Genomic DNA, 12,765 nt, shown 5'->3' with positions numbered 1-12,765 from the left:
TCTTTTAACTGAAGGATCAAAATCACTCACATGGTAAAATTGAAGGTCAATAGTGATAAGTTGGATAACACAAGAACTAAAATCATAATATAGCATTAACACAGGGACTAAAAGTGCTATTTTCCCTTTTATAATAGTGACATGGAACTCGTCAAAATTCGATAAAGCCATTGCGTTCCCTCGCTATGTGGTATGTTGCTACTTTCTCCCGAATTTACTATCCACAAGGATTAGATTTGGTTAGAAATACAATGTTCACTGATTTGAATATTGTGAAATATCTTTCTAGGAGGCAAAAAGCAATCCCTAACATAGTGACCCTTTTGTCAATATTGTAGCATTTCATTTTAGTAACTTTGACACGTCTAGAATGCTAATTTTTGTCTTATTTAGTTTTTGCTCTCTTGGCAGGTTGAGCTTGCTAAGGTTGAGTCGGACCGCTCTTCTTTCCAAATTCTTTTTTTAGTGATGCACTCTCGGCTTTAGAGGTTGTTTTCATGTGCAACTCAACTATTCGCTTTGCAGCCTCAAATCTTTCCATCCTTAAACTCCCTTGGATTGTCATCATTCAAGATGCTTATCAACGTAATGCGAGGAATGAAGTTCTTTTTCCTCCAAGCATCATATAATGCAGGTCATGCTTATGCTGACCTGTGTTGCCATTCTCAAATTTATTCATGATATTTTTAATGGCCTTCAGAACCTCTTACTCTTCCCACATATATTAGACTTTCAAATTCTAGGTTCCATAATTGTTGCCATATTGAGTTTCAACCCTTTGTTGAGCTCAATATCAATGTTCTTCGAAGCAGTACGTAGTCATTCTTTAACAAAATAAAAAATATAATGAGAATGATGAAAAAAATGAAGGAAGATGTCGAGCAAACATACATTAAGCATAATGGAACTACTTATAGAAGTGCAGTTCTTTTTTTTTCTTTCTAAATATTGAGTTAGAAGAAAGAAAACCTATTTCTCCCCCTTTATTTCCTTTTTGTTTAAATTATCACTATCCACGTCGTTGTGGAGAACCAAGGTTTTTTGTTCTTCCATTAAAGAAGAAAGAAGGGAGAAGCCATTATTATTCTCACCTTCTTCTCCTACAGTAGCCAACAAAAAAAGTGGATAGAGAAGAAGTTGGTTAGTCTAGATGCCAACCACTAAAACAATGGGATAACTCTCTCGGCGACTAATCAAAAACTATTAAAAGAACTTTTTTTTTTGCTGAACAGTTTCGAAAACAAGAACTGACATATAAAAAAAGTTACTAGATGTAAACAAAGAATAAACACTTATCAAAACTTTATTTCAAATTGGTGCCGAAATTGATTTATTATTCCCAAACTGCACATTAAAAAAAAAAAAAAACATGATTCTAGATTCACACCAAATATTGAAATTTTTGTATGACTTTTCTTAGAACAAGAAAATCAGCTCATGGCTCTGATTACACATAACATGTTACTCTAAATTAATTAGATAGCGCGTAATCGTAAAACGAGAATTTACGAATTCTTCGGGTAGCGGAAGCGCAAGACTAGATGAACGTGGCTGGATTTTTGCAACCATTATATATGTGTGGAGTGTGGACCCTTATTTCCAACAAAGAGCACTCCGCTTGAATTGTCAAGATCGACGATAGAGTTACCTTTTGCAACAACATATCTTCTTTTTGTACATTTTCACGTTTTTAATCATAATTGTTCAATTATATATTTTGAAGTATTTCAATAATAGAAAATCAAGACGAAGAGTATATTTTTTGTAATTTAAAAACATAAAAGTCTTATTTATAAATACAAGGAATCAATGACTTATCCCAAAATTAAACATTTTGGTTCTGATATCACACTTCATATTGCATTATGCATTATCCTTTTATACTGAAATAAACACACAGTATACTAGTACTACTTATTTGATAGTTTACTTGCTCAAAGACTTTGGTACAGTTCCACAGCCAGCCTGGGAGAAAGAAGTGGTTGAAGAGGCTTCAATTTAGGCAAGGCAATGCCCAAATCCTCACGACATCGAAATATTGAATCCATGAAGTAATCTTGCTAGTGTCAAATGCACCACTTGGGTGCCAAACATCAAACCAGGACACATTCTTCTTCCAGAGCTAAACGGAATATACTCAAAACTCTGTCCTCTAAAATTGATATTCGCGTGTTCCTTCATAAACCACCTCTCCGGTTTAAACTCATCCGGATCCTCCCAGATTTGCGAGTCTCGTTGAAGCTTCCATAGGTTGACAGTCAAACGAGTGCCTTTTCGAATATGGTACTTACCTACGAAACAGTCTTCGGTGGCCTCTCGAGGCCCTGATAAAGGACCAGGTGGATAAAGACGTAAGGTTTCTTTTATTATGGCTTGTAAATAGGGGAGGTTCTTGATGTCTGATTCTTCAACCCATCTGTTTCTTCCTACGTGCTCATCTAGCTCGTTATGGGCTAATTTCAATGAGCGAGTGTCGTTCATTAGCAGAGACAGTGCCCATATTAATGCGTCTGCAGTGGTCTCTGAGGCCGTCATGATAAGTATCTGATCAGCCAATTCGCAAATGAATAATAAGATGTTAGCCAGGTGATTGGAAATTTGAAATAACAACTAGCCATTTTAATAAATTGAAAGATGATATGCTTTATAAAAGATAACTCCTTCAGTACTATATTGCGAATACAATTTTGAATATCCATTTTTTAAGAAAAAGAAATGAATTTATTTATATGTCCAGTTTAAGTCTAAAGTACGTAGGACAAACTAATTTTCAAACAACATAAAAAAAGATTCAGATTTTCGGACGGATAGACCGATGGGCAAGCCCATAGCCTAGCGGCTAAGGGTGTGCAAACTATCGCTCACACATCCCCTGTCCTAAAATATGAACACCCTTCGTCGGAATCCTGGCTCCGCCCCTGGTCTAGTTTAGCTGATACTTACAATGGTATAAATTAAAACAAGATAAACTATCCTGTTCCATCGTATATCAATATGCTATGAATATAATTCTACTAGAAAAACTCAAATTACATGGGAATTTTTCTGGGGATTATACAAGAGAATTTGCAGGTAATTAAGTTTCCTGCGAATTTTTCTGCCAAAAATAATCCGAAGGAAAAAACTTTCTGGATAATTATTACCTGTGGATTTAAAAATCCCAAGGAAAGTTAAATGAAGATTAAAAATCCCATAATTAATTACATGCGGATTTTTTCGTAACAAATTCTAAAAAATCGCATGAAATTTTTGTCAAAAATTTGGAAAAAAATGAAATTTTCTTGGAGATTTTCATAATCTCATTTAAGTTTCCTGTGAATTTTCCTGCCAAAAAGAATCCGAAGGAAAAACCTTTGTGGATAATTATTACCTGTGGATTTAAAAATCCCAAGGAAAGTTAAATGAAGATTAAAAATCCCTAGGTAATTAATTACGTGCGGATTTTTTCGTAACAAATTCTAAAAAATCGCATGAAATTTTTGGCAAAAATTTGGAAAAAATTGAAATTTTTGGCAAAAATTTGGAAAAAATTGAAATTTTCTTGGGGAATTATAGTAAGCTTGACATATTTCCCTTTGTTCTAGAAATTAATAAGAACTTGCAAGAACAAAAGCCCACAGAACATCTGTGGGGTAGTTTTGCACCAAAGCATTATATTGTGCGGAAGTTTCCAATACTCAACCCGATGTGGGACGAGTTTGTCTAGTCATTGTCGTTTCTCTCTTGAGTTTTTTTATTTCACTAATTTTTTGTCTTTATTATTTTGTTTGTTTGTTTGAGGAAAGATGCATTAAAAAAGTATTTGACAAATCAAATAAAAACTTTATTTCAAGTTAAAGTAAGTGGATCAAATTACGGCTACATAACTTATAATTATAAAATATTCTTAGTTATTTTTACAAAATTCCATTTAGTATATACGGGGAATGACAAATTTCATTCATTTCTTAGATGAAAAGTGACGTAATTAACAAGGATTAAATACGTGATTATGTAATTAGTAAAAATAAAAAAGTCCCGCCAATTCTATCAATGGATGCAGATTAATAACCTGCTTGACTAAGCTTTTGTAAGGCCAAAACTCAAAAGTGCTTGTTTTTTTTTTCTTCCCAAAGAGTCAAGTGTTTGCCCATGCTTTTAGGAGAAAATAAGTGATTTTGGGAAAATAGAAAAAGCTGGTTTTTATAAGCTAAAAAAGATAATTTTTCCCCAAAATCACTTTTTTGAAAAACACTTTTGAAAAAATACAATTAGATGCACTTTGTAAAAGTTTGGTCAAATACTAATTGCTGCTCAAAAGTATCTTTTAAATTAATTGGTTGAACACAAACTGTTTCTCAACAAAAATACTCTTTTTGAAAAGCACTTTAAAAAAAAAACACTTTATAAAATGAGTTGGTTTTAGAAACTTATATCACTACAAGAAAAAATATATTTGGCAACAATTTTTTATTTTTATTTTTGTTGCCGTAGATTGATTATTGTTGCAAAAAGTACTTTTTGCAATAATAATCAATATTTGGTAACAATTTTTTTTTGTTACATAGACTTTTCCTAACGGCTGTTATTGCAATAACGCGCAACAACTTTTGTTGTTGTTGCCAAAAGTACTTTTTGCAATAATAATCAATACTATGGCAATAAAAAAGTTCATTTGCCAACAAGAAAACTAAGTTGTTGCCAAATATTAAATTTTTTGTTGCTATTTCTATATTTTCTTGTAGTGTTAGCCAAACAATCAATAAATCACTTCAATAATGCAACTAAAAAGTTAATCAAGAAATAGAGTGGAAATAAAATCATAAAATCACTTGATACATAAGTGTCAATACAAATGTTTACAAACTAATATCACCTTAGCAACATATATACCATATTTGAATTCCATCATTTCAAATATATGTGAACAAATAACATGAGTAGAATAAGATAGTTAAATATTTGTTACATCATATATATTAATAACAAATGTAACTTATTTGCTTCTCTACTTAAGAATTAAACTTAAATTGTTCAATAATGCATATTTAGTATATTTTATGATGATATTAGCTGAAAAATGTTAAATGTTATCATACCGTTTTTCTTTGTTATACTTTTATGTTAGTCATATTAAATTCTTGATTATTAAAAAAATTATTACAATTATTTTCTTATTGAATTGGCTCGAAACAAAAAGTAGTAACCAACCCTTCCATCCAAACCATATGTCACATCAAGGGATCAACATTTTAACTATATTTACCTAAATCATGGCAATAAAATTCATAGGCAATTTTTTAGGTAATACAATCCACGGGTAAATCCCCAACTAAAATTGCAGCAACAAAATCCCTAGGTAATTTCGCAGGTAATAGAATTTTTAGGTAAATTTTCAAGAAATAATCCCCAGCAAAAATTGCAGAAACAAAATCCCTAGGTAATAAAATCCCTAATTAAATCCTCAAGAAATAATCCCCGACTAAAATCGCAGCAACAAAATTTCCATGTAATTCCGCATGTAATAAAATCCTCAGATAAATTCCCAAGAAATAATCCCTAGCTAAATTCACAGCAACAAAATCCCCAAGAAATTTCTCAGATAATAAACTCGCCAGGTAAATCCCCAAGAAATAATCCCCAGGTAAATTTGCAAGTACCATTATCTGGGGATTTTCCTAGAGGTTCTCAAAGCAAATAAAAGTTTTTATATTTTTTGTTGTTTACCTGCGGAATTGCCTAGGAATATGATACTTGGGGATTATTTTCCCATAAATATCCCCATGTAATATTTTGGCGCTAAGTGACGCTAAATTTACTTGCGAAATTATCGAGGGAAATCATATCCTCAGGTAAAAATTCTAGAAATTAGGAATTTTTAGATTTTCGCATGAAGATCCTCCAGGAATTACCTGAGGAAAAAATTTCCAGATAATAATTACCCACAAAGGTTTTTACTTCGGATTCTTTTTGGCATGAAAATTCGCAGGAAACTTAATTACTTGCGAAATTTCTTGTATAATCCCCAGAAAAATCTCCATGTAATTTGAGTTTTTCTAGTAGCATCCTTATTTATGTGGTATGATTTAACTAGATACAACTTTTTTTTTTTAAAAGAATTTTTTTGAAACTTGTGATTTGAAACAAACATTTAATTAAACATTTGTGTGACTATAAATCATCTAATTAATGTAAAATAAAAAATTTAATTGTATCGAAATATGACATTTTTTTCATAACAGACTAAAAAGAAAGTGTGCCAGATAAAGGGAGAGATTGAGAGTACTTCATCTTTCTCAGAATTTTAGTTTTACACAGAGCATAATTGGTAGTCGATTTTATCAGTGCCCAATATAATGTCCTATCCAGATTAATTTTGTTCTATCTAAAATATTTGGTCCCGTTTTTTCTTGCATATATTTGGCTAAAGAACAACACATTGGACAGACCGACAGAGGGAATAGTATGTGAACTAGGTGACTTTTCAAAACAAAGAATTACGTAAAAGAAATTTCGCAACATATATTCGTGATAAAGGGACAAATAACAGCTTACCAACGTTGTTGCCTTGATAATGGCATCACGGTCGTATCCAGACTCCATGGTTCCTCAGGTAGAGTCGAAAGCATCACATCGATAAAATCAGATTGGTCTCCAGTTGAATTTATAATATCACAATCTTTTCTTTTCTGGATGTGTTCTTTTAACCAGCTATCAAATACACTATCAACTTCTTTAAAGGTCTGTTTCATGGCTTTAATGTGTCCACCAATATCCATCCATTCAAGTGACGGAATTGCATCGGAAACAATGAAAGTTCCAAGGAGTAACAACGCTTTCTTTATTGATTTTATGAATTGTATTTCCTCTGTTCCACTCTTCTCATTTACGCTGCCTGAAAATCGCTTCCCAGCAAGCATTCTGATGATTATATTAAACGTTATGTGCTCAAACCAGCTACTCAGGTTCACTTGTGCAGGAAAATCGTTACTATTATTACTAAAATTTGAGTAGTACAATTCTTTAATACAACAATTCACTTCTGATGTACGGACATGTTTCAGTTTCTCAAGTTGAGTGTTGGTTAAGAGTTCAAGAGTTACCATTTTACGAATGTCACGCCAGTATGGTCCGTAAGGTGCAAAAGCAAAAACTTTGCCGTTGTAAAAGTACTTGCTTAATGCCATACTTGGTCGAGTTGCAAATATTTTGTCATTGTCATTTGTGAAGCAATTTTTAACCATTTCCCAACTGCTAACAACAAGAGCTGGACGGGCTCCAAGTTGAAGTTGAAAAATGGGTCCATATTTATCAGCCATGAGACCAAGGGTTCGACAGACGGGAAGTTGCCCGTTAAGTAGATGGAGATGACCTATGATAGGCCACGAGCCTGGAACCTTAGGTGCACCAATAGCTGATATAGTAGTACTATTACTCTTTGCATTATGGGCGCTTGATCTGTTTCAAATTTTGTATTTGCGAGCGACAAAAAAGGCTAAGGACAAAGGAACAAAGGAACAAATAGTGCTAGGAGTTGAGAAAGAAAATGCATATTGACTAATGTAGAGCTAGCTAGTAGTGCATGGGAATATTTTGTTGTTAAAAAGTATGAGATCAGATAAGCGTATTTATAATTGAACTGGGGGTTCAAGGGGCTAGAAGCTTTAGAATTTTTTGTGGCCTAAAATTGAAAGAGGTACCAATCTGGGACCATGACCTAGACAACTAGTACTGTGGGGATGAATTTAACTGAAGTACATGAATTATGAATATAGCCGCCGGGGTATGGCTTTTTTTATTTTCCCCATGGCTTAATTTTTACTGCATTCTTTAAATTCAAATTGACTTTAATTTTGATCTCCAAAAGTATATATCACTCCCTCCAGCCGTTTTACTTGTCCTCCTTATTAAAATTAGATGATCCAAAAATAGTTTGCATTTTAGAAAATGAATTTATAAGTAATTAGTAGTATTAGTTTTCGCATTTGATCCACGTTTTGATGTTTAGTTTAGCTGCAAACTGCGTCAGGTAATCAAGCAAGCCGCCTTGTGAATAACATGTTTTTGTTACTTTTTTATTTGTGAGTCACATTACTAAAAATGATCTGTATGTTGACACTATCTCCCATTAAATATCCATTTATAAGTAAGTACTCCCTCTTACTCGTAATTCTAGTGTCCCAAAAAGCTTTGATAGTCAATTTTACTGATTTTCAATCTTATATAGTAGTAAGTACCAGTGAATTTGTTCGCGTTTCCCGCAACTATATATATATATATATATATATATATATCGGAAAAGGCTCAAATATGTCATCCTACTATCGGAAATGACTCATTTATGCCACTCGTCAATAGTTTAGCTCATTTATACCATCGAAGTATAGGAAATGACTCATTTATGCCATCGAACTATAGGAAATGGCTCATTTATGCCAGTGTTTTAAAAGGCAGTTTTGGGACTCGCCTCGGGGCTCGCCCCGAGGTGGGGCACTAGCAAAATGCCCCAGGGCACGTGCGGGGCTTAATTCCTGCGAGGCTTACGCCCTAAGCGCCCGATTGTACGCCCTAAACACGCCTAACGCCCAACGCTCCGGGCTCGCCTAACAGTTCTTACACAATTATATGTTAAATTCCTTAATTAAAACCGTTGACCCTCATAATTCTTTAACAAATGATTGATACTTAATAATTTTTCATTACCGAAATAAGAAGATTGGGTATAACTCAAATAACAAGTCGTAGTATTGCATATTTACTATATGAGAACATCGTGAGGGTGAATATCACTTAATATTTCTTTTAAGAATACATAACCGAATTGTGAATTTTCACTTGACATTGGTCTTTTGTCCTATGTATCAAAATTATCATATTTTATTATTTCTCTATTTGAAAGTAATTTTATTTTTATTCATGAAGGAGTTACGTTTCAATTATAATACTGATAAAGTTGTTTATAGGGAGATACAATGAATAGAATGATAGTAATATTGTTTTAACAAATTGTGATTTTTTCATTGTTTGAAAGTTAAGATGTTAGAGTTGATTTGCATTTCATAATAGCTTTTATTTCATTGTATTGTTTATACTTGTAAGGTTATATATACACACTTTTCTTTTATTTTTTTATGTAATTTTACCTATTTAAAAATATTTATTATAATTATATTATTTTATGAAATACAAAAAATTAAATACCCATGGGGCTTACGCCCCGTGCCTCGGGGCTTACGCCTCACCGAGGCATATGTAAAACGCCTCGCCTTACGCCCCTGCCTTTTTAAACACTGATTTATGTCAGTCATCAATAGTTTGACTCATTTATGCCATCGCCCGTTAATAAAAATGACTCATCCATGCCATATTTCAGTAAAGCTGGTTTTACAATACCACATATGACACGTGGCCTCCAACTAGATTATGGTTGTGGGTGGGTAAGGTGTATGGGTCGGATATTTTATTAATTTGGTATTTAAAATTGGGCTGGTTTAATTAAACGACATAGACCTCTAATTGAATGTCATGTGTCATATCTGGTATTATAAAACCGGTGTTAATAAAAAATGGCATGGATGAGTCATTTTGGTAACGAATGATGTCATAAACGAGTCAAAATATTGATAAGTGGCATAAATGAGCCATTTCCTATAGTTCGATGGCATAAATGAGCTATTTCCGATAGTTTGATGGCATAAATGAGCCAAACTATTGACGAGTGGCATAAATGAGTCATTTCCGATAGTTGAATGACATATTTGAGCCTTTTCCGTATATATATATATATATATATATATATATATATATATATATATATATATATATATATATATATATATATAGAGTTTCTGGACACGCGTGTCCCATATAAATCAACACAAGTTTTGTAAAATGGTACATTACATGCAATAGTAGAATACATGTGTAATGAGCAATTGAAAATCCCAAAGGGAAAAGTACAAGCTCAAATTAATGAACAATCATCCTATTCAATTTGAATGACTTGGATTCTCGAATGTAAATTCAGTAGCTAGCGCCTGAACGTGCAAAGTTGTTGCATAGTGAAATGATTCAGAACTCAATATGAGTTCATCAAGAATCAAGCAAAAAGAAGAGAAAAGAAGAGAAGAAGAGAAGAAGGAAGAAGGAAGAAGAGGCAATTAGCCGAGATAAGAGAAATGGACGTATTCAGTGTAGTGTATGAATTTACTTGTGTTTACAATAAGTAGGATTCATATATATATATATATAATACACACAATGTGATGAATCCCTAATCTACATAATGAACAACTTGGAAGTTGTTAACTAACTAACTAACTTGACTTATAACTACCTCATAACTAACTTAACTAATATTGTGAAAACTGTGTATTTACTGTATTTACAAAACTACCCTTTAGTGTATTACTGTATTTACAAACTACCCTTCAGTCTTTAATCTTCATTTCTTTCAACACTCCCCTCAAGTTAGGTGCCTTGAATATGTTTAACACACCTAACTTGGAAACAAGATGTTGATGTTGAGGTTTTACAAGTCATTTAGTTAAGATGTCTGTAGGTTGGTCTTTGGTTGACATGTAAATTGGCTACATAAATCCTTGTTGAATTTTTTCTCTAATGAAGTGTCTGTCTATCTCAATATGCTTTGTCCTCTCATGAAAGATTGGATTTGCTTCTATTTGTATTGTTGATTTACTGTCACTGTAGATATTGACAGGCAGTTTAACTTCAGCTTCTAGTTCTTTGAGTAATCCCAATAGCCATGTGAGTTCTGAAACTGTTATTGTCATACTCCTATACTCAGCCTTTGCAGAACTTCTGGAAATAGTTGTTTGCTTCTTGGATTTCGAGGATACTAATGATTCTCCTAGTTTGATAAGGAATCCTGACACAGATCTTCTAGTGTGTGTGCAGGCTGACCAATCAGCATCACAAAATGCCGTTACTTCTTGAATTGGTTTGTTGGAAATCAACACTCCTTGTCCTGGCTGATTCTTAATGTATCTAACAATTCTTGTAGCTGGTTCCATGTGTGACTTCTTTGGTTGTTGAAGATATTGACTCAAAGTTTGCACACTAAAGGAAATATCTAGTCTTGTAACTGTAAGATGTAGTAATTTGCCTATCAGTCTTTGGTATGAGCCTACATCTGATAGTAGTGGTTCTTTTGCATTGTTACCCTTCAATTGTTTTGCATTGTTGTTCTTCAGATAGTCATTATATTCCTTTGTTGTCAGCTTCACATTGATGTCAATTGGAGTACATATTGGCCTAGCAGCTGACAATCCCAACTCTGAGATGAGTTCTAATGAGTATTTTCTTTGGTGCATCAAAATTCTTTCCTTTGATCTAGCAAATTCTATTCCTAGAAAGTACTTCAATTCCCCTAGGTCCTTCATTTGGAATATTTGTTGTAGTTCACTTTTGCTTTCTTCAATCATTTTTAGACTATCACCAGTAACCAACATGTCATCCACATATACTAGGATGATTACAGTTCCTTTATCTACCTTTCTTGTAAACAGGTTGATATGATCCCAACAAGATCAAGACCCTTCACTCAGAGTCAAGCAAGGGAACTCCAAGAGCTACAAGCCTTATTCATGAAGAGGAAAACGTTGGATGAGCTTGAAGAGAAGGCCTCTCGAGTTTACAACCTTTGGGAGATAGCTTGGGAATAGATGGAGAAGGCTACTACACAAAGTGGCTAGAAGTACAAGAGGGTTAGAAGTACAAATTGTGGCTAAAGGTTGCAAGTTTTGGCTAAGGATGCAATTCAAGGCTAAGGATGAAATTTGAGCCTATAATCGCAAGTCAATTGGACATGTGGAATGAAGGCCTCATGGGGGAGGGTGTTGACACCTAATTTTTGATCTCTCGTAATTTATTTCAATCACTCAGAGTCCCCGAATAATAAATAAATGAGCTGAGCATTTTTAACAGCCTTAAATGATTTTTATAAATTGTCCAGATCAATATTTCTTCCCCTTAAATTAACAAAAAGGGATTTTCATGCATCATATTTTTATTTAGAGATTAATGAGTATTTTCAGGTTATTTTATTAGATTTTGTTAAATTTAATTAAAAAGAAAAAGAGAGGGAGGAAGGGTTCTTATTTAATTATTTAAAATTATTTTGCAAATACTTCTTTCGTTTTTATTTTATCTTTGAAAGTTTGAATGATTTAAATAATTTAAGTAATTAACTATTTAACCTTTTAAACTTCTAATTTTTATACAATCTGCAAGATTTGTCAAAATAGGCATAGTTGCCCTTATGTGTTTTAATTAGGCTAATTAATTAATTAAGTGATAGTTACTGCAAATTGATCCTTTTTGTATAAATATAATTTTTGTCTTGGCCACAATTAAATTAGTCAGTTCATAATTTAAAGAAATTAGAGTTATTTTGCAAAATCAGGCTGTTAACATTTTTATTTGAAATAATAAGTTTAATTTAATTTCCAAAATTGTTAAAAAGGACATAATTGAAATAATTACGCTAGGATAATTAATTAAGGACATTTTAGGCCCATTAACAATTTGACCGACTTTTTAAAATTATTTTAATAAAATAATTAAGGCCTAATTTTCATGCAATTAAAATTTTCTTTCTAATTATTTGTTTTTAGGCATTAGATATATTGTTGTACCCCATTTTAACTGGAGGAAAAATGGTTTACAACATTCCGGTAATTCCGGGGTTAATTAAAGTTAAGGAGTCGCCACCTAATTATTATGGTGAATTAGGACACCTAAAGTTTATTAAAGTAATTGTCTAAA

The 12,765-nt window shown here is 32.7% G+C and overlaps 1 protein-coding gene and 1 pseudogene across 1 annotated transcript; both read right to left on the bottom strand.

Annotated features, from left to right (window-relative positions):
- Nucleotides 1–1,748: 1,748 nt before the first annotated feature.
- LOC132611220 (cytochrome P450 CYP82D47-like) lies at nt 1,749–7,531 on the bottom strand (annotated as a pseudogene).
- Nucleotides 7,532–10,568: 3,037 nt separating this feature from the next.
- LOC132611745 (uncharacterized mitochondrial protein AtMg00810-like) lies at nt 10,569–11,450 on the bottom strand. Its single transcript, XM_060326126.1, has one exon. The coding sequence runs from the start codon at nt 11,448–11,450 to the stop codon at nt 10,569–10,571; it is 882 nt and encodes a 293-aa protein (XP_060182109.1).
- Between the last annotated feature and the right edge of the window lie 1,315 nt (nt 11,451–12,765).

Source organism: Lycium barbarum, chromosome 9 (assembly GCF_019175385.1).
Source record: "Lycium barbarum isolate Lr01 chromosome 9, ASM1917538v2, whole genome shotgun sequence".
Lineage (NCBI taxonomy): Eukaryota > Viridiplantae > Streptophyta > Magnoliopsida > Solanales > Solanaceae > Lycium > Lycium barbarum.
The sequence above is the reverse complement of the archived record's forward strand: the minus strand, read 5'-3'. Positions and strand labels throughout refer to the sequence as shown.